The 26525-nt window shown below is 40.1% G+C and overlaps 1 protein-coding gene across 3 annotated transcripts in view; it reads right to left on the bottom strand.

The window, feature by feature from the left end:
* Positions 1 to 5646: 5646 nt before the first annotated feature.
* The window catches only part of CCDC83 (coiled-coil domain containing 83), a 47244-nt gene continuing 26365 nt past the window's right edge, over positions 5647 to 26525 (bottom strand). For 2 of the 3 annotated variants that reach the window (XM_058663685.1, XM_004590019.3), the window contains exons 7-12: positions 26201 to 26292; positions 23589 to 23657; positions 12962 to 13083; positions 7818 to 7897; positions 6227 to 6450; positions 5647 to 5808 (exon numbers count right to left, since the gene is read on the bottom strand). In XM_058663685.1, the coding sequence (XP_058519668.1) occupies positions 5647 to 5808; positions 6227 to 6450; positions 7818 to 7897; positions 12962 to 13083; positions 23589 to 23657; positions 26201 to 26292 (749 nt within the window). The remainder of the gene's footprint in view (positions 5809 to 6226; positions 6451 to 7817; positions 7898 to 12961; positions 13084 to 23588; positions 23658 to 26200; positions 26293 to 26525) is intronic. The other variant, XM_058663686.1, reaches the window with a different exon arrangement.

Here is a 26525-nt window from a genome sequence, read left to right as displayed (position 1 = left end):
TGGTTGCAACTGGAGATGAGATGAGATAGGAGATATGTGAGAGATTTTACTGTTAAGTCTAGACACACAGTTGGCAGAGATTCTTGTCTTGGAGAGTGTTCTTGTCCTTCAGAGATCATATCTGATGTAAAAAGCACCTGTTGTATGCCGTGACAATATAGCAGAACAGTAACAGTGGACTCTGCAGCTCTGCTGTGGGTTTTAAGCCCTAGTTTGGACAAGAAACTTAACTCTCCCTGTGCCTCAGTGTGTATCTGTAAAGCAGACATCATAATATCATAGGAGTGCTGAATTATTTGGTGAATTAGTACTTAACCTGGCACATGATAAATGTTCAATATGTATGTAATGTTTATTGGTGGGATGCAGAACAGCTTGTGGTCAAGAGCCTGGACCTGGAGGTGTCCCCATCTTTAAACCCTGGCTTTGCAGTATCTGACTTCCATTTCCAGTACTTGAGTTAACCTTCACTATTGGGTATCCACATTCGGTTACCTCACGTTAAAAAAAGATTTTTTTTTAGGCCCAGCACAGTAGCCTAATGGCTCAAGTCCTCAACTTGCACACGCTGGGATCCCATATGGGCGCCTGTTTGTGTGCTGGCGGATCAAAGCCTTGGGACCCTGCACCCGGGTGGGAGACTCTGAAGATGCTCCTGGCTTCAGATTGGCTCAGCTCCAGCCGTTGCAGGCTCTTGGAGAGTGAATCAATGGACAGAAGATCTTCCTCTCTGTCTCTCCTCCTCTCTGTATACCTAACTTTCCAGTGAAAATAAGCAAATATATTTTTTAAGATTTCTAAAAATCTTTGCAACAACCATGGTGAGCCTTCATACCCAGAAGTGCAACATCCAAGATAACACATGCTTTTCATGCAAAGGATTTGGAAGATAAGGCTGTGTATTTTTATTGTCTGCGGACCAAGAAGGTTCTGCTCCATGATTGGCCCCCACACAAAACAAGACTAGAGAACATGGGACCCCTGATCAGCAGCAAAAAGCTTAAGTGGACAGTCTAAATGGTGCAAACTAGCCATGTTATTTGATTGATGAAGTGACTATCACTTTGGTGTTTTTTTTTTTTTTAAGATGTTTTTGTATTTTTTGAGAGATTTGTAGAGAGAAGGAAAGGAGCTTCAGGTGACACCAGAATATCCATGTGTGGCTTGATTGGGAGTCAATACAGAGGGAAATCCAACGTTCATTTGGTAGTCGTAGGAGGCGAATGTTGCAAAGGCTAGCATATTTCTTATAGCTGAGACTATACGAAAAGGTGGCACTAATCAAGAAGGCAAGAGGTCCGCACGTTGACTATAAGTGCTGAAACAGGAAATGCTGACAACATTCCTACTGTGAATCTGAAGATACCAGAACCTACAGTTACATTAGGACTGAAATCATTGCTATGTTTTGAAAGCTGACAATGTTTCTTATAAAAAAAAAACCTCAAAGATTTGCAGGGAATTTTAGCTCTTACTCAGATTGTAAGTACAAAATGACTTAAGACACACCCAACACAAAGAGTTTTTTAAAAAGGCTTTCTTGGAATTTGAGCCTCACAAAGCCATTGGGAACAGAAACAAACATTTAATCGAGTTTCAGTCACTAATATTTAGAAAGCCTCATTTGCTTGAGGGGACATTTCCTGCATTTAGTGCAAAAGCCAGTTTATTCCAAGGAAAATACAGAGGACCGTTGTATTGGGATGTAGTTTAAAAAAAAGGCAAGGACCAAAAAGGTCTTTTAACAAATAGTTCTTTATTGCCACAAAAAAGCCGCTGGCCTCCCTGTTTGCTGAATCGCTGTAGTGTCTGACTGCGGAGCTCACTGAGACAGAAATGCCCTGTACATCCTCCTTTCACACACAAACACGCTCGCATGCACACTTTGGAACTGGGTTTGCTGCCTGTCTCTGGAGCCTGACGTGGAACTGCACATCCAGGTTAGGGCTTCTTGGCACTTGCTGCGAGCAGACTGTGGCTCTTGCACCAGGTGGCAGCTGATTCCTTTCTCACTGGCCTGGACACAGTGATTTCTCTGTATGTCCTCCCCTGAAACACTGCAGAGATGACCAGACATCTTTGTTCTGTCTCCAGAGGTAACTGAAATGCCGCTAGTTATTTCACCTGCCATCTATCGCATGTCTACTCTGCAGGTTACATGCTTGCTTTTCCAATCCTTAAAATAATCCTACTTTATGAGAATTAGGTCCATGATGTATACAGAATAGAAAACCAGGATTTAAAAGGTTAAGTGATTCAAAGGCTATCCGCCTGACTCCACACAATGTTTCCCCATACATACTCTAGCATAATTTCTTCAAACCAATGTAGTTTCTGGACTAAAATAACCAATTTCCCTGGGTCCAAAACTGCCACCACCTGGTTCCTGTAGCATGTAAAAATCACATCCGTGTTTACTCAGAACTTAGCCTGTGAAAGATCCACCTAAACTCAATTTGATTTAAATTTTTCCCAAAGTATTACTGAGGGTGCTAAAAATAGGAGTGCCAGTTAAAGGCAGTATTTCTTGCCCCCACCCCACCTGCAGGATAACCTGTCCTGTCTTACTGCAGTTTCCTTGCTGTGCTTGTCCTTGCTAAAGACACAAAGTAACTGACACCTCAGGCTCATACTAGACCAAGAGTTCTTTGAGGAAAGGGGCAATGTGGTTTTGCATCCCTGCAGTCTACATTCAGTGCTTGGCTACAAGGAAAGGTTGTATAAATGTTTTGTTGAATGAGTGACACTGGTTGGATGTATCCAGTGGTACTACTAAGTTGAGATTGGTCATGTCACCTAACAAAGCTGCCATGTATTTGGGTTAGGAATTGTTAAGAAAATCCTGCAGATTTGCTTTAAGGATACTACTGTTCTGCAAATCCTAAACCTAAGAAATGATATTAACAGAAGTAAGAGCTATTCTTCCCCACTTTGTTTTCCAAATGATGCCTTTTTTTGCTCTGACGTCTTTTTGGCAGCAAGTGAAACTTTTAGCCATTTGCTCTTTTCTTCTGATTCAGATTGACATTGTGAAGGAGAAATTGGCACAACTGACAGCATGTACTGAAATCCCACCATGTTATGCCTGGCTAGTTTTAATACTCTTATGGTCTTTTTCAGAGAAAAGTAATGTCGGTTTTTGCTGACCTACTGAAATCAGCTGTCACAAAGGGCTGTTTTTCTTTGGTTTATCTCAGAAGGAAGTCAGCAAGTTTTTTTTTCTATTTAAAGAAAATGTTTTATCTCTAAAAAATTTTTTCTTAAAAATGACAAATTTCCTGTTTTCTAAAAAGTGTTCATTTTTATTTATTTGAAAGGGAGAGAGAGCTTCCATCTGCTAGTTCACTCCTCATATGCCCATAGAAACCAAGACTGGCCCAGGTCAAAGCCAGGAGCGAGAGTAGCTTAACTGCTGTGTCACAAGGCCAAGTTTGCTTTTCTTGAAAAGTCACAAATCCATGTTACCATTTAAAATTTTTTTTTGAAAAGTTATTAGGCCAAGTTAGTGTATGCATATGCTTTTGTATCCACTGGTTGACTCCTTAAGTGACCATAGCAGCTAGGACTGGCTCAGGTTAGTGCCAGGAACTGGGACCTCCACCTGAGTACCCATGGATCCTTCTGTGCTGCTTTCTAGGTGCAGGAGCACAGACCCGAGCTGGCGCTTCCATGGATGCTGCTGTCTCAGGGTGGTTTAACCCAGGGCACCTCAGTGTCTGCCAAGGACATTTCTGCTCCTATAACCTTTGAAAGATTACCCAGGAAGGCATGTTGTTTCTAGTCAGGAAACACTGTTGCCTGCTCTTCACTGTGCAGCATACCTATTACATACTGCCATGTTAAGAATGGATTTGAAGTTTGGTGGATGGGTTTTTTGAGACATTTGGAAACACAAGCTATACAAATACTGTCTGCTTGATGCATATTTACAAGTGAAAACACTCAGCTGCCACTCAGATCAGAACTGCCAGGAAACTTCATTTCCCATCATCGTCCTTGCCCACCTCACAACCACTATTCTGAATTTTGTCATCACAACATTAGTGTATCGCTCCTAGGATGGGGAGGTTTCTGTTTGTATAATCATCTCGCAAGATTTTGGTGTTGAGATGAATTATATTGACCTCTTACAATGATTTGCAATTGTTTACTTTTCCATATACTGTGAAAAGAGTTTGCATATTCTTGGTGTTCAGTGTCTGGAAAGATTCACCAGCAAGTTTCAATCTGGGTTTGAAATTTTCTTTGTGCAAAATTTTAAATTACACACTTGATTTGTTTAGCAGATATGAGACTATTCAGAATTTGCATTTTTTCTTGTTTCTCAGAAATGCTTTCAAGAAATGTTTCCATTTCAAATAAATTGTCAAATTGATTGAGAAGGGGATTTTTTCTTAATTTCCTCCTATTATCTTTTTAAGTAATGTCTGTAAATCCCTTAGTGGTGTTGCATTCTTCACATGTTTTCTTTCATTTCAGATCAGTCATACTAGGGGTTGTCAATGTTGCTCACCAACTTTTGGCTTTTTTGCTTTTCCCTTTTTTGTACCAGCATGCAATTTAGTTTCTGCTCTTTATTCCCATCCTTTTATTTTCCTTGGATTTATTTTCGCCTTTTGTTCCTAAATTCTAAAAGTTAACTTATGGGAGTTTTATTTTTTAGCAATTTTTCTTTTAATAGGTCAATCTAGACACTTTCCTTTAAAAACTGCAACAGTCAAATCCCACATTTTGATCTCTGTATTTTCATCACTGTTAAATAAATCTTTTGTTCTTTTTTTAAAAAAAGATTTATTTTTCTTGGAAAGTCAGATTTGCAGAGAGGAGAGATAAAGATCTTCCATCTTCTGGTTCACTCCCCAAGTGGCCACAGCATCCTGAGCTAAGTCGATCAGGAGCCAAGAGCCTTCTTTGAGTCTCCTGTGTGGGTGCAGGATCCCAAGGCTTTGGGATGTCGTTGACTGCTTTCACAGGCCACAGGCAGGAAGCTGGATGGGAAGTGGAGCTACTGGGATGTGAACCAGTGTGCATTTAAGGTCCTGGCACGTGCAAGACAAGGATTTTAGCTACTAGGCAACTGTGGCAGGCTCTCTTTTGTGCTTTTAAAAAGAAAATATCTTTCTTACTTTCGCATTATTTGGAGTGTATGTAAGTTTGTTTTAATCTAATTCTGTTGTCCAAGAGAGCATTGTGTGATTTTATTTTTTGAATGTTCATTGGGACTTGCATGACAACCTGCACCTGGTCTGTTTCAGAAAATGGTTTGTGAACACCTTGAGAGAATGTGCATTCTGCAGTTATTCTTTTTCAGCCTAGCAATTTTTTTGGAAAAAGTAGGCTTGGGTTATATCCTGGCTGGGCCATTAACCCGTGAGAGGAAAACATACACTAGTGTCGTGCAGACCTCTCAGCTTTAACTGGAAGCATTCCTAACTGAACCATGCTTCTGACGATTTCTGTGTGGGAATACAACACGTACTCTTTTTTGTCATTCCATGCAAGTGAAACATACATAGTTGAATACTTGGAACTTTAATTTTAAATGTAATTATGATCTTTAGAAATAGCAACTGGTTTGAAATAGACCGAATTGGTAGTTCCCTGAGGTATTTATGAGGAAAGGTTTTTACTTTGTATTGTTTACTTTTAGAGAAGAGACTTCACCATCTTATAGGTGATGCAACTTTCTGGGCTTCTGACATCTTCGTGGAATTTGATTGGAGCATCTTTGTCTTGAGGATGAATGGGCATTTTCTTGCCTTCCACACACATGAGTTTTACTTCCAGGGGACCTAACTTGACATATTCCTGTTGGGGAGACACAAATGAGAAATCATTTGGTGAGTTAACAGTCTAGACAAGTTAAGTTTTCTTTATAACAGTTGGCCTTTATCTGGCAGATTTCATTGCCTTCCTAACTACCTCAGTACTGTTTAACACATGGAACATGAAAATCACCATAAATTCAAACAAATGACACTTTGTAAACTTAGGTACCCCGTAGGGTCTAGTAGGCAAAATGTCCTGAAGAAGAGATAGCATGGCTGGCTGGTAGGCTTGTCCCACAGAGGACTTAGTGGGGTGGACTACAGACTAGAGTGGAGACATACGTGCCCTGCATCTAGAAGTGTTGGTTACATGTATGTGGCCCTCTGCTGGCAGGATAACACAGGCTTTTTCTGCAGTATTCTCTTCATAGTCAAAACTGTGTTCTCATTCATCTTACCCGGAAATCCTGCTCATCCTCGTAAAGCAAATACTTCATATCAGAACTTCCGAACTCTGGGCTTGTGAGCTCCTCCTTCTCCTCCTCCTCCTCCTCCTCCATCTTCAGATGCCGGGCATCTCTGATGCTATCTTGCAAGCTAAGGTAGAGAGTACTGCTCTCAGCTAATGAGACTGTCGTAGCTCTGCTTTCTACTTCCATGGGTCGCACTTTTGACTTCTCTTCTGGGAAGAATGGTGCAAAGAAATACATTTTGAATAGCTAAAAATGTAACATACATTAGTCACATTTTCTTATTTGAAAGAAAAAGTGACAGGGAGAGAAGAATACAATCTTGCATTTGCTGTCCCACTCCCCAAATGGCTGTAATAGCCAGCACTGGATCAGATGAAAGCCAGGAGTCCATTACTCCATCTGAGTCTCCCACCAGGGTGGCAGGCACTTGCACTTGGGCCATCTGCACTGCCTTTTCAGGCACATTAACAGGGAACAGCATTGGAAGCCAAGCAGCTGGGACTCAAATTGGTACTCGGTGTGAGACACAGGTGTTGCAAGTCACTGAGCCACAACACCAGTCCTATCACATATTTTAAAAATTTATTTAAGGGCAGGTAGACAACACAAGAGCGCTCTCTTATCTTTTGGTTCACTCCCCAAATGCCTCAAATGGCTGGTGGGGCCAAAGCCAGGAGCTGGAACAGGCCTCAGTGTAGTTCTCCTGGGTGGATAGCAGAAGCCCAATCACTGGGGCCTCTCAGCATCTCCATTAGCAGGAAGCAGGAGCCAATGCTGAAAATGGAACCCAGATATTCTAATGTGTGGGTGTTCTAATCAGTATCTTGAACTATGCCAAATTCCTACCTTTTGTCACTTTTTAAAATTTTTGTTTGATGTTTGTTTATATTGGGAAGTCATAGACAGAAGGAGAGACAGAAAGGTCTTCCAGCTGCTGGTTCACGCCCCAAGTGGCCACAACAACTGCAGCTGAACCAATCTGAAGCCAGGAGCCAGTAGATTCCTCTGTGTCTCACACACAGATGCTGAGTTCCAAGGCTTTGGACCGTCCTCTACTGCCTCTGGGGCCAGAAGCAGGGAGCTGGATGGAAAGTGGAGCAGCTGGGATATGAACGTGCCCACATGGGATCCTGGTGGACGCAAGGCGAGGATTTAGCCACTAGGCTGTCACACCAGGCCTTTCTCATGTTTTTAATTTGAAGGAATTTTGAGTATTAGGATTAAAGGGGAGACTTATTTTTTAAGCTGTATTTCCTTCTATTAACTAAGAAGTAATAATCATATGGGAACCTATGTGGGTATTGGCATTTTGGTTGACTAAATTAGGACTCAAATTATGCCATATCCTCACCCAGCATCTCCTGCATTCACTGTAAAGCATGGTGACTTTGACTTGAAAATGGAATTTAAGAAATTAAACAGATTAGGAACAATAGTGCAAGGAAGAGAAGTGTAGGGCAGTTGCCATGCATCTGTTCTCTGAATGGTTCCCATATATGGGGTACCTGCACATATTAGATGTTTATTAGGTGTTTGATTGAAAAAATACATTATCAGCATTGAGATACGGTAATACCTGGACAGATTGCCGGCAGCTCCAAAGGCTTCCTTTCAGGTGGCCCTTTGAGCCCAGCAGCTTGAGTGAGGTACAACTGCCTAAAAGAACAAATAAGAACAGCATGGCAATAAAGATGATGTGTCCACTAGAATCTACTTTCTCGCCAGGTGCTGGAGGAACTAGGTGAAAACCAAGATGTTGCTTCTACAAAAGAAGAGCATAAGCCCTAGTATAGTGGCAGCCAGTGTGCCTGTATTGGAGAGTGATACTTTGTGCCGTTCAGAGAGTAAGGATTTTGAGGGAGAGAACCTCCTGAGTTAGCCTGTGGAGGAAACATTTTCCAGAAGGGCCTTGGAAACAAGAATGTGCAGAGCACCAATTAGGTCGCACCTGGAGCAGGTCAGGTGCAGGATGCTGGTGACCTGATGGGAAGGGTCTGAGATGAAGAGAGCATGAGCAGCAGGAACCTGAAGGCGCTCAGCCTGGTTTCTCTGCGTGGCACAATTCAGCTACATGCCACAGAAGCACTCTGTCTATGGGTGTGCTTGCTGCTTTGTGCATATATTTTGTTCAGTATGCTGCTTCTTGGAATAACCACTGAATTTTAAATCAGAAGCTATGAGGCCTAGAAAGCTCTGTATGGATGGTGTAAGATTTGCCTGAAATGAATTTGAAGCAATTGGCCTTGTTGAAATGTGCAAATACCACCTTGAGCTTAGCAGCTCAAAACCAGTGATTACCTGAATTCATCACTCTCCAGGCTCTAGGAAATTACATTTCTACTCATATCTATAAAATCTTCTAAAGACTCCATGAAAGTTGATTTCACTCAGATCTCTGCCTCCCATTCAAGTATTAATCAGGCCCAATCCTGCTTAGCTTCAACATCAGATGAAATTGGGGTGGTATGGCCATAAACTCACTCATAGCTCTGGTCTGCAGGTTGACACACCTGAGACCATATAATACTTTCTTTCTTAATTCCACCATTTTGAATAATGAAGAACTTATTAGAAGGCATAACCTTCAGAAATCTAGAATTCCCTTTTAATTACTAGTTTGTTTTATTTTTACACCATAAAAGGATAGAAACACTTGATATTTAATGACATAGAACATTTCAGATGATGTTATAGTATTAAGTTAGTGTTAGATTTGTAGGTATTGGCTCACTCAATCTTGTGACATTGAAATCTCAAGGCAGTCATTTCTGGCTAACAGTTACCTCATCCATGTACTGCAGTGTGTCAAACACATTCTACGGTGCTGTCATGGAAAGTCTGGAGAGTTTGGTGTGGGAAATGTGGAAACTTCACTAACTAGAAGACATCATTTCACACCTAATTAGAAAAATAGAACATTTTGTGTGTCTAGAGGGACAGTTCATGTTCATTTCTCATCACCTTACTTTGTATCATAGAATACTACATTTCAGTGAAGAGACAGGAAGGACAGTATATTATAAAATATACAACATATGTGATTGACATACAAATGCATACAGAAAAAGCTCCTGCACACACTCAGGTTATCCTTCTGAACAACATGCTAACAGAAAATTGAATTTATACATTTTTGTCGATATTAATCTTTCAAAAGTTCCTAACAGCTGTCTCAAAGTTTAATTAAGTAATCAAAACTATGATGAAGGCTGGTTACAAAAGGAAAGTTTAGGATGCTATGTGAGTACATAACAGAGCAATCTTTCCTGTTCTCACAATTTTTACCAATAGTGTTTCTATTCCATGGGAAAGACTTAGATATCATTTCTTCTCACACTAAAACATTCCATATCTCATACTAAAGAAAACTGACCTCAAAGCCTTGATGAGCAATTTGGATTTTACATAAAGTTTTTGTACAGAAGACAGAGGATGGAGTTAAATTGTATATTAAGAGTGCAAAGAACTTAATGAAAACCACTATTAGAAGTTTCATAGTTCCTAGGACCAACACAATAGCTTACTGACTAATCCTCCACCTACAGGCAACAATATCCCGTATGGGTGCTCGTTCATGTCTTGGCTGTTTTACTTCCCATCCACCTCCCTGTTTGTGGCCTGGATGGAGGATGATCCAAGGCCTTGGGACCTTGCTCTCGTGTGGGAAACCCAGAAGAAACTCCTGTCCCCTGGCTTCGAATCTGATCAGTTTAGCTCTAGCTGTTACACCCATTTGGGAAATGAACCAGTGGAAGGAGGATCTTTTTGTCTGTCTCTTCTTTTCTCTGTAAATCTGTCTTTCAAATAAAAATAAAATTTAAAAAAAATTAAGTTTCACAGCTCCTTTTCTTGTAAAGTCACTCTACCTTATCAAAGATTTTGTTATAATTATTGAGACTTAGTATGCATATCAGCACCAAATCAAATGTACCAGCCTGGACTGATGGAAGTTTAGATGTGGGGCCAGCATTTTAGAGGCTAGCTGTTTCTTTGGGTTAACCAACTGAGAAATGAGGACAGTGGACAGCAGTTAGGTCGATGGTTAGGAGCCGCATACTAGCAACAGCTGGCAGGGTCTAGATGCGGCACAGCACTGTGGAGCTGGAGGTCTGATCACAGAGCAGAGCTGGCAAAGAGGGCCCAGGATCCTGCAGAGCCACAGCTTGAGACACTAAGAGTGCAGAGTCCAGAAGTCAGTTCCTTCAGCCTCACCTCATACATTGTCTACAGTGATGTCCACTCTCTGGAGCACACACAGTTATGGAAGGGAGGTATGGGGCATCATTCTTAATCCTATGTACTCAACTTAGCTTGCAAAGTAATTAGTTACGGTGTATCCCAATTTCTCTAACCTTAAATCTTTACACCTGTAAAGATATCTTTCCCTGGCAAACAACCTACAAGTTACAAGCACCCGTTTTTCTTGGAACACACTAGAAAGTGTGTAATTAATACATACTGCATTCATGTCACAATGGTATATTTCCTTGTCACAGCAATAGGAACTACCTAGGTGGAAACAACTTCTTGCTTCTTCCACTGTATCCAATTCAATATTATTTTAGTTCCTACACCTACATGTTTCTCTTCCATACTTGGCACCAAGCTACATTTGTGTGACAAATTTTCTCTGTCTTCCAAATAATACCATTATTTAGGTTAATTCTTGTTTATGACTACTTCTCTAAATTAGGGATATGCTACTTTGAATTTTAATTCCCTATCCAGGATAAAATTTCCCATCAAGACTGATACATTAGGACTTCTTTGGGAGTGGGAGGGTTAGATGAGAAATAAGGTAACCTAAAATATAAAACCATCTGCTACATTTGATTTCTCATCTGCAAGAACAAGAGCCAGCCTGTTTTAATTGACCACAAAACTGTTAGACTTTTTCATCAAAAATAATTTTGTAGTCCATGAGATAACCAGAAGCCAAGAACATCTACAAGAAGCTTCCAGAAAGTTGATCACTGCCTACTTAGTGTATTTCACAGATCTCTTGCTACACTCTAGTATAATTATTTCATAACCATTTCCCTTGATGGCTTGGAAGCGCCTGGAAGTTGGCAGTTGTAGTGTGCATCATTGTTATTTGCTGTTAATACTATAGTGCATTGTAAAAAAGTTAGTTGTAATAATAATCTTACAACCAAAATGTCAAAACAAACAAGCCACTCAAGAAATGGGCACGGGAAATGGGCAGACACTTCACAAAGGAACAAACCAAAATGGCAAATAAACATGAAAAAATGCTCAAGTTCCCTGGCAATAAGGGAAATCCAAATTAAAACATCAATGAGGTACCACCTGACGCCAGTAAGACTGGCCCACATGAATAAAAGCACCAACAACACTTGCTGGCAAGGTTGCGGGGATAAGGGAACCCTACTCCACTGATGGTGGGGCTGCAGGCTGGTACAGCCTCTATGGAAATCAGTATGGAGAACATTCAAACAACTCAAATTCAACATACTGTATGATCCAGCAATAGCACTCCTAGGAATATATCCAGAACACTTGTTTTATGAGAAACCAACATGCACTCCTATGTTCATAGCAGCACAATCAGTAATTGCAAAAACATGGAAGCAGCCAAAATGCCCATCAACAGAGGATTGGATAAGAAAGCTATGGTTCACCTACTCCATGGAATACTACTCAGCTATTAAAAACAACAAAATGCAGTTCTTTGTGGCCAAATGGGCCAAACCAGAAACCATAATGCTAAGGGAAATGAGCCAATCCCAAAAGGTTAAATGCCACGTGTTTGCCTTAATTTAAGATGATATGATGTTATGTATAACATGTTATGTATGTTATATGTTGTGTATAAACTAAAATTGAAATGTCAATGAGGTGGTCACAGAAGGTGGTTAAGAACTCGCATTTATTTTTAACATATTGGTTACTCATTACTATGTCAATTAATTCCATAATGATGTAAATTTTTGCTGATGGTATGTTGGAGCTTTTAATTGATCGGGATGATACTCTGCTGGCTCTGTCTTCAGACCAGAGAGGGTATACCTAAGAAGCCATTGAACTTGACTGGACAATATGATGCTGGACTCTATGTTTGGTATATGCTTGCAATGAGGGAATCTCAACTGAACTTGAACTATGGTTATGCAACAAGGTGGAGGAATCCACCATGGGGGGAGGGTTTGGGGAGGGGTGGGGAGAATCCCAGTACCTATGAAACTGTATCACATAATACAATGTAATTAATGAATAAAAAAAATAATAATCTTCAGCCTTAATTGTGGCCATTTTGTGAATCCTTTTCTTTTTGACTGCTGCAGTCTGGCTAAAGTGTTGAAAAACTGAATAATCCTTTTAAAGACTTTTTTTTATTGGAAAGACAGATTTACAGAAAAGAGATACAGAGAAAAAGATCTTCCATCCACTGGTTCTCTCCCTAAGTGGCCACAATAGCTGGAGCTGAGCCGGTCTGAAGCTAGGAGGCAGGAGCTTCTTCTAGGTTTCCTATGCAGGTACAGGGTCCCAAAGCTTTGGATCATCCTCCACTGCTTTCCCTGGCCACAAACACGAGCCAGTGCCTATATGGAATGTTGACACTTAAAGGGGGAGGACTAACCAATTGAGCCATCATTGCCACCCCACTCCCCCCAACCTAAATCATGTTTTTAAAAATGCATAATTTTTTAGAGTTACAAATATCTACAAAAAATACATTCTAAATATGCTAATAATCACCTGGGTATTTTGAGATCCACAAGTCTACAGTTGAAAAGTTGATCAATAAGTACCAAATTTTCTTCTTCCAGTTCATGAATAATTTTTTCTAATTTTTCAACTTCCTTTCTGTGTATTGCAATCTGCTTTTGTAAAAAGAAAATGGATGTTGGCACTTTTTTAGCTTAGCTGTATGACATTTTTGTAACAACTCTGACACCTAAAATTGTATTTTCCTGAAGGAAAGGTGTATCATGTTTTATTTGTTTATTGTGTATTCTTTGTTCTTACTCTCAAAGAAAGCAGGAATGGGATTTTTTTTCCTAGGTCATTAATGTAACTTGTTTGTATGGTGTGGATATGGTATGAGTGTATTCCTCCAAATACATAGCCTTGGTCCTCCATGTCATTTGGGCAGCTGATGGAATCTTTGGCAGGAAGTTGGCATGCTGGCAGGGAGGGCAGGCTGCTGGAAGGTGATTGGCTCACTGGGGCACTGCCCTCCCAAGGGATCGTGTGGTTCCTGTGAGACCCCAGTTAGCTCCCAAGAGAGCAGATTCTTATAAAAAGAGCAAGCTGAATTTCTCTGGCTCCCCTTTCTGCCTGCAGCTAGTTCCTTTCCATTTTTCCCTCATGTTGTCATGCAGCCAAGGAGGCCCTTGCCAGAAACTGAACCGGACTCGGCTGTTGGGTGTCAAATTTTCAGTCTCCAAAACGTTAAGCTAAATAGATTTCTTTTCTTTTTTTTTTTTTTTTTTTTCCACTACCCAACCTCAGGTGCTTCATTAAAGGAACATGAAATGGTCAGCAAAGACAGTTATTACAAAATAGCAGCAGTTGTCCTTTGCTACCCCTCAAAAACCTTGCTGGTTTATATATGAGTTAGAGGCACAGATAAATAACAAGATAAGGTTAGCTAATTTAGTTATATGATGTATTAGCAGCTACATAGGGATCTTTCCAAGGGAAATTAAAAACAACACAGTGAAAAGTGTTATGTGATAGTATTTGAATAGAGAAGCAACAGTCTAGAAACCCTATCTGTCAACCTTTGTAAACAATTACTTTCTCTGTGAGCAATAGCTCTAAGAAACGTCACATAGAGGAGTGAGTACTCATTCATCCCTTCTTAGAGTTGTGTGTCTCTGAGCCAGAAATTAGATTACACTTTGGAAACAATTGCTCATTAATAGCCTTCCAGGCATTCTCAGCCTCCTGAGAGAAAAGGTGATGAAAGCAGAAAGCAACGGTGCAGAGCATCATGGAAGTTGTCAAGATGCTTTGAGAGGAGAGAGGGAGAAGAAACAAGAGAGATGACATTTATTCTCAATCCTGAAAGCCAACCACTTGTACAAAGACATGATTCTTTTATTGTAGACAGGAACAAAGTGGGAGTCTTGTTTTTGTCATGTAAGCGATGGTGAGTCATGGGTAGACACAGCAGGCTTGGTTAATGTTCAGTGAAGAAATATGGCTAGTTCAAAGATGAACAAAACTTGCCAGTTCTATTACTGGAGTTTTCATTAGTCTTTAAGAGGTGTATATTTTGATAACTTTTGTCTAAAAAAGACATGATAATGGAGATAATATAAAAGGATGTTAATAAAGACAGAATCCCCAGCTCATCCCTGTGCCACCCACAGCAGAATGAGCTATATGGGTCCTGAATGCGAAGGTGGTCGTGGGTAGAGGATTAGGACAAGTGAAGAATTAGGAGAATATAAAAGAGAGAGTGGTGGGCTGGTGAGAATCGTAGAAGGATAAGCATCACAATGGAATATGATGAGAGAGGTAGGCACAGGGGTTTGCTTTCATTGTTGCCTGGAGTTGCCAGGAGTGTAACTGCAAAAGAGTGATGAAGGAGGCAGGTGCTTGGCACAACAGTTCCAATGCTACTTGAGACACCTGCATCTCATATTAGTGTGTCTGGGTTCGTGTCCTTGCTCTGCCTCTGATTCCAGCTCCCTGTGGATGTGTACTCTGATCGTTGGGTACTTGTTATCCATGTGGGAGACCTAGAATCCCAGGATCCTGGTTCAACTCTGGCTGTGGCAAAAACTAGGAAGCAGGGCCTGGTGTGGTTGCCTAGTGGCTAAAGTCCTCACATTGAAAGCGCTGGGATCCCATATCGGTGCTGGCATCCCATATGGGCACTGGTTCTAATCCCAACAGCTCCACTTTCCATCCAGCTCCCTGCTTGTGACCTGGGAAAGCAGTCGAGGATGGACCAAAGCCTTGGGACCCTGCATCCATGTGGGGGACCTGGAAGAGGTTCCAGGCTCCTGGCTTTGGATCAGCCAGCACTGGCCCAATGCTTTGGGATCCTGGACCCGTGTGGGAGACCTGGAGGAAGTTCTTGGCTCCTGGTTTCAGATCAGCACAGCACTGGCCGTTGTGGTCACTTGGGGAATGAATCATCGGATGGAAGATCTTCCTCTCTGTCTCTCCTCTCTGTATAGCTGACTTTGCAATAAAAATAAATAAATCTTTTAAAAAAAAACTAGGAAGCAAATCAGTGCATTGAAGATATCTCTATCTGTGCCTTTCAAATAAAAGAAATAACTAATGTTTTTAAGGAGATATTTCATATTTTGTGCTTTGTCACAATTTAATTGCATTTTGGGCATCTTTAAGTGTTTGGTACAGTGAACTATCCATATCTCTGTCATGTAAGTTATTTATATGCATGAGTTCTTATGGGTCTGAGCTAGATGTAGGAGGATGTAAAAGTGAACAAGGCATAAATACTTTCCTCAAGATAACTTATAATCCAGTGAACGAAACTACAAATGATTATAAAGCAAAGCAATACCCGTCATAGGAAAATCTCAACTATTGCTGGTGGCTGGGAGTTAGCAATGAAAGCATGCATTATCTCCTTCAAACCACTTAGCAAACCATTTGAGTCCATAATTCCAAAGTAAGGGGTTGCTTTTGCAGAATCTCCTGTTGAGAGATGGTCAGCTTGATTAAAATCTTCAATGCCTTAAAGAAAAGTTGATGTTGATGATTTTCAAACGTCACAGGATGAAAAGGAAATTATAGTGAGAGGTTATAAACAGAAGGAATTAATAGAACATTTGGAAATGTTTAACATTAGGGCTTGGCATGCATAGGAGGCAGCACATACAGTTCTTGATCTCTTTCCAAAACTGTGAATGAGGACCCTATTGGGAAGTTACAACCACTCTTTTAGACTAAGAATAACAGTATCACCTAACCTTTTACAGTAAGACCTAAGATTCTGCTTACTTGCTATATACCTGCCTTTTGAAAGGTTAGAGAATCAGAATCATGGAATCAGGTAAATACTTTTGAATAATGAAGTAAAAAAGGATGTTTCCTCTAAATTCTTTAAAAAGTACATAGAAGTTGAGGAAAACAATTTATTTAAATCCATTATATAAGCCTAGAATTCCAAAATATTGTTTCTTGTACTCTTCTTCTGAAAGATCCAAGTTAGCCTGTGATATAAATATTTTTAGAAACTTTATTTGAAAGGCAGAGTTACAAAGGAAAGAGAGAAATAATTTCAATCCCCTGATTCACTCCTCAAATGGGTTCAACAACCAGAGCTGAGCTGATTTGAAATCAGGAGCCAGAAGCTTCTTTTGGGTCTCTGACATGGGTGCAGGGGCCCAAGGATTTGGGCCATCCTTTGGGGCTTACCCAGGCCATAATCAGGAAGCTGGATCGCAAGTGGAGCAGCTGGGATATGAACCAGCACCCATATGGGATGCTGGCCAGACATACTCTGCCACAGCACTGGCTCCAGCCATATACCTTGAAATTCTGATTGCTCACTCCTTTGAATCCCTTTGCCTAGTTTCTCTGGATTTCTTTTTTGTTTGTTTTTATGAATTGATTATTATTATCATCATTTTATGATGCAGTTCCATAGGCCTTGGGATTTCCCTAGCCTCTCACCCGAAGTCCCCTCTCCACCACTGAGTTCCCCTATATTATTACTGTAGTTTAGTTCTTCATAAACAGTCATATGTCCATCATTGGACAGTGGCAGAGAGTCCAACATCTTATTGTCAAGATATAGTTAACAGTTTCTATTTGCTAAATTAGTTTAAGCAATTTGTAAAAATTTTTTAATTTTCCTAATAATCATGCTAAATAAGCCCAGATGGTGAAAATCACACAAAAGTGTATTTCTGTATGCTTCCTGGAGACCTAAACATATTCAGGCATCACATTATTAAAATCCTTTGTTATCCATTTTAAACCTTTGTTACCCATTTTAAACCTTCTTCCCCCAAAGAAATTGATGTGCATTGTTCTGTTTCTAGGTAATTTTAATTCTGTATTAGTACTGATAACCATAAATACATTTCATTAGTTTTGTGACTAAATTCAATGATACCGAAATGAATATTTATCTAAACAGAGAAATTAAATCTGTTGAATTTCCTTTAAATTATTTGTCCTTTATTACAAAGTTCTTTCTGCTCCTAATTCAATTAAACCACTTTTCCCTGACTTTTGTTTCCACTGAATTACGAGAATTAACAAATAAAATAAGACAAAATGTAATCTGTAGCTATAGTAGAAAGGCACAAAAACATCCTTTGTTAGTAGTAAAATAGGAGTTTTTGTAGCTATTTTCCCTAACTCTAAGTTTTATGGCATTTTAAGATTAATAACTGAATAGATATTGTGATTAGAATTATAATTTTGTCTTTAATTAAAGTACAAGAATTAATATTTTCACTAATGTTCTTTAACTGCTGAGTTCACCCTGATTTTTCAAAATTATTTTTCTTTTTAAAATTGAGGACTCACCCTTAGTTTGGGGGAGAGTATGAGCTCCTATTCACCATGACTTTATAAAGGCAATTTAGAAGTAATTGTCATTATCACAAGAGTTCTCATAAATCTTTAAATTCCTTGTTACCCAGTCTCATTAAACTATAAGCAGTCAAAAAAAAAGAGCAAAGAAAAGGAATCAGTAAAGCTGAGAATTGTTAAAAAAAAAAAAAAAAAAAGATTAATTTATTGGGCCCAGCATGGTGGCCCAGTGGCTGAATCCTTGCCTTGCATGTGCCAGGATCCCATATGAGCACCAGTTTGTGTCCTGGCTTCTCCACTTCCCATCCAGCTCCCTGTTTGTGGCCTGGGAAAGCAGCAGAGGATGGTCCAAAGCCTTGAGACCCTGCACCCATGTGGAAGACCAAGAAGATTCTGGCTTCAAATAAGCTTAGCTCCAGCCACTGAAGCCACTTGAGGAGTGAACCAGATGATGGAAGATCTTTATTTTTATTGGAAAGGCAGAGTTACAGAGAGGAGAGAGAGAAATCATCGATCCAGTGGTTCTTTGTTAAAATGGTCACAACGACCAGAGCTGAGCTGATCTGAAGGCAGGAGTCAAGAGCTTCCTACAGGTCTCTCACTTGGATTCAGAGGCCTAGGGATTTGAACCATTCTCTGCTGCTTTCCCAGTCCATAAGCAGGGAACTGGATGGGAAGTAGAGCATCAGGACTTGAACCAACACCCATGTGGGATGCTGGCGTGTCAGGCAGAAGCTTAGTCAGCTGCATTATGGTATAGTCCTAACTGTGACATTTTTATCTTTGGTGTCTGGGGAGATGATTAAAACAAAATGCAGAAGAAAATTCAAAGGGAAATTTAATGAGTTTTTGCTTTAGCTATGTTGAGTTTGAAGTACTTTTGGGAAATCCAGGTAGAAATATCTGACAGGCAAATAAAGATGTAGGTTCAGGGTCAAGCACCCACAGAAATTAGTGTTGAAGATGAACGTTTGAGAATCACAGAAGAATCAGGATGGGTGTCTCATGCGGCAGTTAATATGCCACTTGGGAGACCTGCCCCATTGCACAGGGCCTCAGTTTGAGTCCCAGCTCTGTTCCTACTGACATGCACTGTAGGAAGCACCAGACGATGACTCAGATGTTTGGGTTGCTGCCACCTATATAGGTAGCCTGCACTGTGTTCTGCACTCCTGGCTTCAGACTTCCCCAGCCTTAGTCATCGTGGACATTTGGCGAGTGTAACAGTAGATGGAAGATTGTCTTCTGTATGAATCTCTGTCTTTCAAATACAATGAAGATAAAATGAATTTAGAAAAGATAACTTGCTAAAAGACCTGCAGAGTTTGGAGTGAATTCTCCCAAAAAGTATTCAGTTTGATTCCATAGATGGCATGAGTTGGGAGACTAGTTGTCCAAATGTGAAAGCAATTTCATATAGTGAGAGATATCCCCTAGATAGCTAGGGGATTGCTGTGCTCAGTAGTCAGAAACCGGCTGCTAAGAAATAGAATTTGATAGCTCTCTGTTACCTGGGAGAGTCCAAATTTCTCTGCAGGACTCATAATGTGAGCCCAGCTTTCTTCCCCAGGCAATCCCTTTCATACAGCCTAGCACCACTTAACTAACTAGAGGAAAAGTCACTGAAGGGTTGAAAGCACAAGATTGCCAGGTTCATGTTTGAAAGGATGACTCTGAGGCTATTTGGAGAGAAGGAAACTTACAGGGCAGTGGAGGAAAACTGGAAAAGATGGAATTGAAAGATGTTGGAGAGAGCTAATGAGAACCTGCACTAGCACAATGGCAAAGTGGTCCAAAGTGGAATTGAGCGGACTGACGCTTTCTAGGTGGTGCGGGGAGAAAGACTTTTCTAAGTAAACTTTCAAATTTCTGGCCAGGGTAACTGGACAATGGTGGGATCCTTAACTGGGATAGACAGTAGAGGAGAGCAGGGACCTCTGAGAAAAGGGAAAGACAAGTCGATTGAGGAGTTTCAGATTGTTATGGTGCTCTGAGGTAGACTCGCACAGCTGGTTATTCAATTAGTGGGTTTGGGCCCTGGAAGGGACATTAGTTTTGATCCAGACAGCATGCTCTTTAGGTCTGCAACACAATTATCACTCCCCTGGTATCCTGGAAAGTATCTTTCCTGTTTTCTCTTACCCATTTACTGTTTTGTTTTGCTAAAGTACATTATCAAATAAATTCCTGAGGAGGACTACGAGGTCAATATTCTGAGCCCTAGCATCCCGGAAAATAACTTAATTTTGCCTTTGATCTATCCAGGCTGAAAATAATTTCATAAACATTTTGTTTTGAATTTGGATAGGGGGAAAGTTGAGAAAGGGACAGGGATCAAAAAGATCTCGTATCTGCTAGTTCACTCCTCAGATATCCACAACAGCTGGGTCTGGATCAGGCCACATCCAGGACTCCATCAAAAATCATCTCTTTAGGCGACAGGGATCCAAGTTACTAAGTCATCACCTGCTGTCTCCCAGGGTCTGTGTTTATAGGAAACTGGAATCAGGAACAGAGTTGAAAGTCAAATTTGGGTACTCCGATGTGGGATGTGAGTGGGCACCCAAAGATATGACTGCTACATCACAAGGCTGCCCCTGGAAAGTCTGCAACCGAGAGGTTCGATGTCAGTTTTGTTCTTGTTGCTTTGCAGTTAACTTCTCCTTTGTCCTCACACCTTAAGCTAGGAACTTTCTGGATTTTCATTTTGTTCTTGACATTCTGAAAACTCATGTACTTTTTGGCATGTAGTTGCTTTCTACTATAATTTTATTTCTTCATGTTAAAATGTATTTTTTTGTAAATCAGAGACAGAGACAGACTGACAGAGATTTGCCGCATCTGTTGGTTCACTTTCAAAATTCCTGCAATAGCTAGGGCCTGGCCAAGCCAAAGCAAGAAGCTGGAAATTTGGTCCCGGTCTCCTACATGGGTGGCAGGGACCAAAGTTCCTGAGCCTTTTGCCTCCCAGAGTGCACATTAGCAGGACGCTGGAATCAGGAGCGGAGAGCACAGACTCAACCTAAGGGTCTAGTCAGGACTTCAGAAACTAGGAATTAAGGTAAAGATAGATGAGCTGAAATTGTTGACAGTTGTGTACGGTAACTTTATATAACTGATATACCTACCTTCCTAGGATGCACTTCTATCTCATTTGGGACCAGGAAGGAGGACAGATCATGATGGCCATGTAGAAATTAAACTCCTGGAAATGCCATGAAACTCCCAGAAAGCTTCCCATATGCTAACACCATACTCCATTTTTTATGCAATTAAGATACACCCCTACCCCATAATGGTGCAGGGAACCCCTTGTGCCTTTGATCATGCTTAAGGATCTTTCTCCTCCAGCTTCTCTCTCTCTCTCTCTATTCCCCCCCCCCCCCAAGTTGGGTAAAGGTACATTTACTTTGTAAATGGACACCACTGCTTTGAATTCTTCCGTCTGTGAGGGCAATAACCTGGAATAATCCATAGGCCCATATCCAACCTAGGCACCCTGACATGGGATGCAGGTAACCGAGTGATGATTTAACCATTGCACCAAACTGCCTGCCCACTACACTACTATGATTTAATTGATGATTTCCTTTGCTTTATTGTCCTCTATATTTTTCTTTCTGAGATGACTATCATTTGGAAATAATATTTCATACATTAATACTCTATTTCTTCTTTTTTTCTCCTTTTAAAAGATATGGCCATCTTCCTCCTGAGAGATCAGTTCTGTATTCTATATCTGACTCATTCTGTCTTAAAGCATCTTGTTTTCTAAATTGTTTTTCTGGTTTTGTTTTTTAACCATAGATCATTCTTGTTTCCTGAATTTTTTCTGTTTCTTTACCGGACAGTTATGGTTTTTAATGTTTCCTTTTTACTTTTTTGTGATTGGTTAACTTTGTCTTTCTCTTCTGTTGTGCTGGTTGTATTTATATGTCTTTGGAATCCTTGGTTGTCTATTCAAATGAAAGCAAAGACTGGGGTGTGGTGAGGATTTGTTTTATGAGTATGTGAATAAGTCTATTTTCATAATAAGTGAGCGGGAATGTAGAATGAGATTTTACATGGGAAAGTGGGACAGGCCAAATTATGTTAGGACAAGATCGGCTGGGGATATTAAGTAACAGCTTCCTAAATGTCAAGATAGGAACGGGATTTTTCTGCACAGAAATGTCTGATGTCTGCAGTAGAAAGTTTATCTCTAATCATATCATTTCTGCAGTATTCTGAAAGGACAGCCATCAGGTCCTGAGTCCAGAAGTAACACTGTGTTCTGTGTGAAGGGCCTGGGGGTAAACATGGGGTAGTGCTTATTAATGCTTATTGATAAGCAGTTTTCTTGTTACTCCAGTCCATTGCTACCACCTATAGTCTCTGAACAGTCCCTGAACAGAGAATTTTCTGGGTTTCTGCAAACAAATTGAATTTCACATGTATTCTGCAGGCTCTTGTGAACATCTGGACCAGACTCTATCTGCTGATGACAACATACTTTCATATGTTGAAAATCTCACTTGCTAGTTAAGTCCTCCTGTTTTGTTTTTAGTTGGGTTCCTTTTTTGTACTTCAATAATTCTATTTCAATATGTCCTCAAGAAAGGATGTAGTTTGCCCTCTTGAATCACGACATAAACAACTGACAAAGGCTTTAACACAATTGCTACCTTTTACCCAGAATCTAAATTATATTTATATTGTCCCTTCAGTGAGTGCATCTATATTCATTAACATTCATTTATTCAAAACCTACTTAATAAGCACAGATTATTTATTGAGTGCCATGGATATACAACTGAAACGCTATCACCTGCTCTTCTTATTAAGGGGACAAAGACATAAACAATTTCAGTGTATTTTAGCAAGAGTCACAGTGAATCAAGAAGACATGGAGGAAAAGGCACCCAGGACTTCCTGAGGAAGTCACAAAATGATTCACAAGGAAATGGGTCATCAAAGTTTGTGTCTGAAGGAAGAGCTGGAGTTTTAACAAGCAGATGAAAAGGAATTAATAAAGGTAAAGGCAGAGGGATGGGCACATGCACGCAAAACAGCACAGTGTTTCCTAACAAAGAATTTTCTAGCTCCAAGTGTCAACGTTGCGGAAGTTGGGAGGACTGCCCCAGTAATCCTTGCGCAGCTGCCTCCAGCATGAGCAGCACTGGCAATGGTGTAGAGGGAACAGGAGTGAAGGCAGCACACCCACGTCCACAGCTCTTGTGTGCTCTTGAGGAGGAGGTGTGAAGACAGCCAGAGGATGGGGCGACAGCAGGTAAGGACCACCTGACCAAAGGGAAATGGCTGTAACTGAATTTGTGTTGGCTGCAGCACGGTGTCTAAAAGGCCAGCATGGATCCAGAAGTCCCTAGTGCCAAAAGCAGAGCACAGACAGGTTGAGGGAACAAGAATCCAAAGCAGGCCAAGCTCTCTTGAGCAACACAACCACAGAAGGTCATGAAAGTCCGTCTTCATCTCACAGAGGAACAGAGGAAGGAAAGGAAGCGAGGAGACAGCCTCACTCAGGAAAGCAACACCCGTCAGGATAGGAGGAGATGAGAAGGCTCCTTTGGCATTGTCCCACAGGCTCATGCAGAAGACGAGAATCATAAGGACATAAAGAAAATTTGTACATCTGAGTATATTGCGCGCAATGTAAATCTAACAAATGTACTTATGGCCATCTAGATTACTTATGGCATCGTTAAGAAACAGACTGAAGTAAGATTAGAACTCTACTTGAATTTTATCTCTGTCCAAGTTCCATGCTTTCCCCCCATAACTTTGGTTAATAATCAAAGCTCATTTCCAACTGAAAACATTAAGAATTTTTTTTTAAGTGATAAATTCTACCTACCTCTTTTTTCAGCCAGTCGTTTTCCCAGATCTCTCGATAACTGCTCTTGTCAATCAGTCTGACGGCATTCTAAAAGAAAGTATCTGAGGTCAGGAATAGTTGCCACATGGTGATTCACAGGAGCAGTGATGGGGGCCAACTCTGTTTGTCTTCTCATTCACTTTAAACTGTGTTTTGCACCTGCTTAGAAACATATCTGAAAACTTTTGGGTTAGATTTCTTGAATTGTTGTATCATACCGTCTAGCCAACGTGGGTGGTTGTCCGTTCATTCGGCCTCTACTGTTACTGAGCCTGACTGCTGTGGTGAAGTGAATCAAGAAGTGGTAGCTCCACAGGTAAGGTGGCAAAGCTGGAGTGATCAAATACTCCTTAAGCATACAGTCACAGACAGAACCCAATATAGAGTAACATGAATTTTTAAAAATTTCTATCTTAAATTTTGAATTTTATGGTACAATTCTGTATATTATATAAAATCAGATTAAATTTCAATTTTTCCATTGTCACAACAGTACATTCTTAATATGGAGTTACAATTCCATCGGTTTGCTGTTTAAGTGTGCCCCGACATTGCTGGTACAGACAATGTCAGACAGTCCATCATCCCATTGTCTGAATATGTCCAACTTTCAGTGGGAGTCCATATTTTAGTAACATGAATTTATAATACAGCCTTTAAATTTGAAACTTTTCTGCCTGTTGTTTATAATAGTATGCAGATTTACAAAGCTAACATCAAGTAGTTTCAGAGTCGCTGGCCTTGTGTAGCTTCACAGACATTTTACACGAAGAAAACAGGAGAAGTCTTACTTTGTCAGTGGGTTTGTTAAACAAAATGTACACTCATTTTCAATTACTTTAGGTACCGTATTTTTCTGTGGGATGGTTTATATGGATACAAATGTTAAATTCAAATCAGAAACAGAAGGTCACAAGAGAAATTAGGCAAAATATTCTAGATCATAAATGTGAATGAAACCAATTTAAAAGTATGTTAAGAGTAAATCTGGCTAAGTTTTAGAACTGGAAAACTTACAATTTTAAAAAAATCATTCAATCATATCTGTTAAACTAAGAGTAGACATGTATTTCCTGGTAACTTGAAATTTTTTTTATTTAAAGCTACAAGTAGTAAGTCTAGTGTCTTCCACCATAGGATTTTACTTAAACAAAAAAATAGAAACAGCTTCTAGCTGAAGCTACATGGTTAATGGCTCAATTCATTGACAATAATGTAGTGATTTCAACCTTGGTACACATTGGAATCTGGAAGCTTTGAAAAATCTGGAAGCCCAGATGAAGTCCTGGGGAAATCATATTACAACAACTATGGTAGGGTGGAGGTACCATCTGCATACAGACTATTTTCTCAGATAATTCTACTATGTGGCTGAAGTTACACAGCACTGGATTATGAGAAGGTCAACTACATAGGCTAAAATCAGGTAAAATGAGGAAAATTCATTCAGGCAATCAGTCTGCCACTATGCAGCAAAAAAAAAAAAAAGTATAGTAATAATAAACTATAATCAGAATAGCTGAAATTTTAAAAGATCTGTTTATTTACTGGAAAGGCATAGTGAAAGAGAGAGAGAGAGAGACCCAGAGACAGGGGAGAGAAGGAAAGTGTTTTTTCCATCTGCTGGTTCACTCCCCAAATGTCTACAGTAGCCAGGGCTGAAGGTAGGAGCTGGGAACTCCAAATCTCCCATATGGATGGCAGGAACTTAATTATTTGAGCCATCCTCCACTGCTTCCTAATCACCTTGGTAGAAATATAGATTTTTAGCCCAGCAGCCCAAGCTCTGATACAGAATGCAAACAACCCAACCATATGAATTGAATCTGGATTCTCTCATTTGCTTTGGGCAAATCACATGCATGCACACGCACACACAAACACACCACGCCCTCATTCGAAAATCCTTGCACCTTACAGAAGTGCTGGGAGACTTAACTGTAAAATGCTTCAAAAAGTATTTGGAACAGTCTTCTTGATATACATCTGAAGTTATTTGCTTATTTGATTGATTGATTTGTTTATTTACTTATTTATTTATATTTGAGAGGCAGATTATTCAGAGAGAGGAGGAGAGACACAGGAGATGTTCTATCCACTGATTCAATCTACAAATGGCCAAATGGCTGGAGATGAAACGCTACTACTATTTCGGGAGTGAACCAGCAAATGCAAGAGCTTTCTCTCTCTCTCTCTCTCTCTCTCCCCCTCTCTCTCTCCCCCTCTCTCTCTCTCTTGCTATACCTCTGCCTTTCAAATAAACAAAACAGCTCTTAAAATAACAGAAAATAATTACTAAGCTTTTACTTTTTGTAGGAAGCTATGCAACCTGAAGCATCTTAGTCAAATGTCACACCATCTTTTAAAAATAAACGCTATCATTACCTCCATTTTATAGACTAGAAAACAGAGGCTCTCTTCTCCCCATTACCCACTCCTGGTGCCAAATTTAAATTACACAGCCAGTAAGTAAAGAACTGCAATTTAAGCTAAAACTACTTAATGTCAGAATCCAAGTTCTGCACTACCAACATACCACCAGGAAAAATAGGGGCAAAGGTTGTTTTGTTTTTAAGAAAATTGAAATATACCTGTGTAGCCCATTCCTTTTTTTGGTCCAGTTGTAACAAAGTTTCTTTGATTATTCTCTTTCTAGCATCTTCCAGAGTGATTTTATATTGTTCTTTAAAATAGAAAAAAAAATCTTAGGTTACTCCTTAGTAATTGATGGTATTAGATAATTTTTATCTTTTGTGTACCTTACTTCTCCTTTATACATGTTTCCCTGACTTTTCAGGGTACTTCCTTAGCACAGCTAACTTCTGCAATTGTGGAAATGTTGCTATGATTTACTAACACCTTAATGTGAATCAGTTTAAGATTTCTCTGCAGAGAATATTTGCATTGTCAAGGAAC

Source organism: Ochotona princeps, chromosome 4, assembly GCF_030435755.1.
Source record: "Ochotona princeps isolate mOchPri1 chromosome 4, mOchPri1.hap1, whole genome shotgun sequence".
Taxonomy (NCBI): Eukaryota; Metazoa; Chordata; class Mammalia; order Lagomorpha; family Ochotonidae; genus Ochotona; species Ochotona princeps.
The sequence above is the reverse complement of the archived record's forward strand: the minus strand, read 5'-3'. Positions and strand labels throughout refer to the sequence as shown.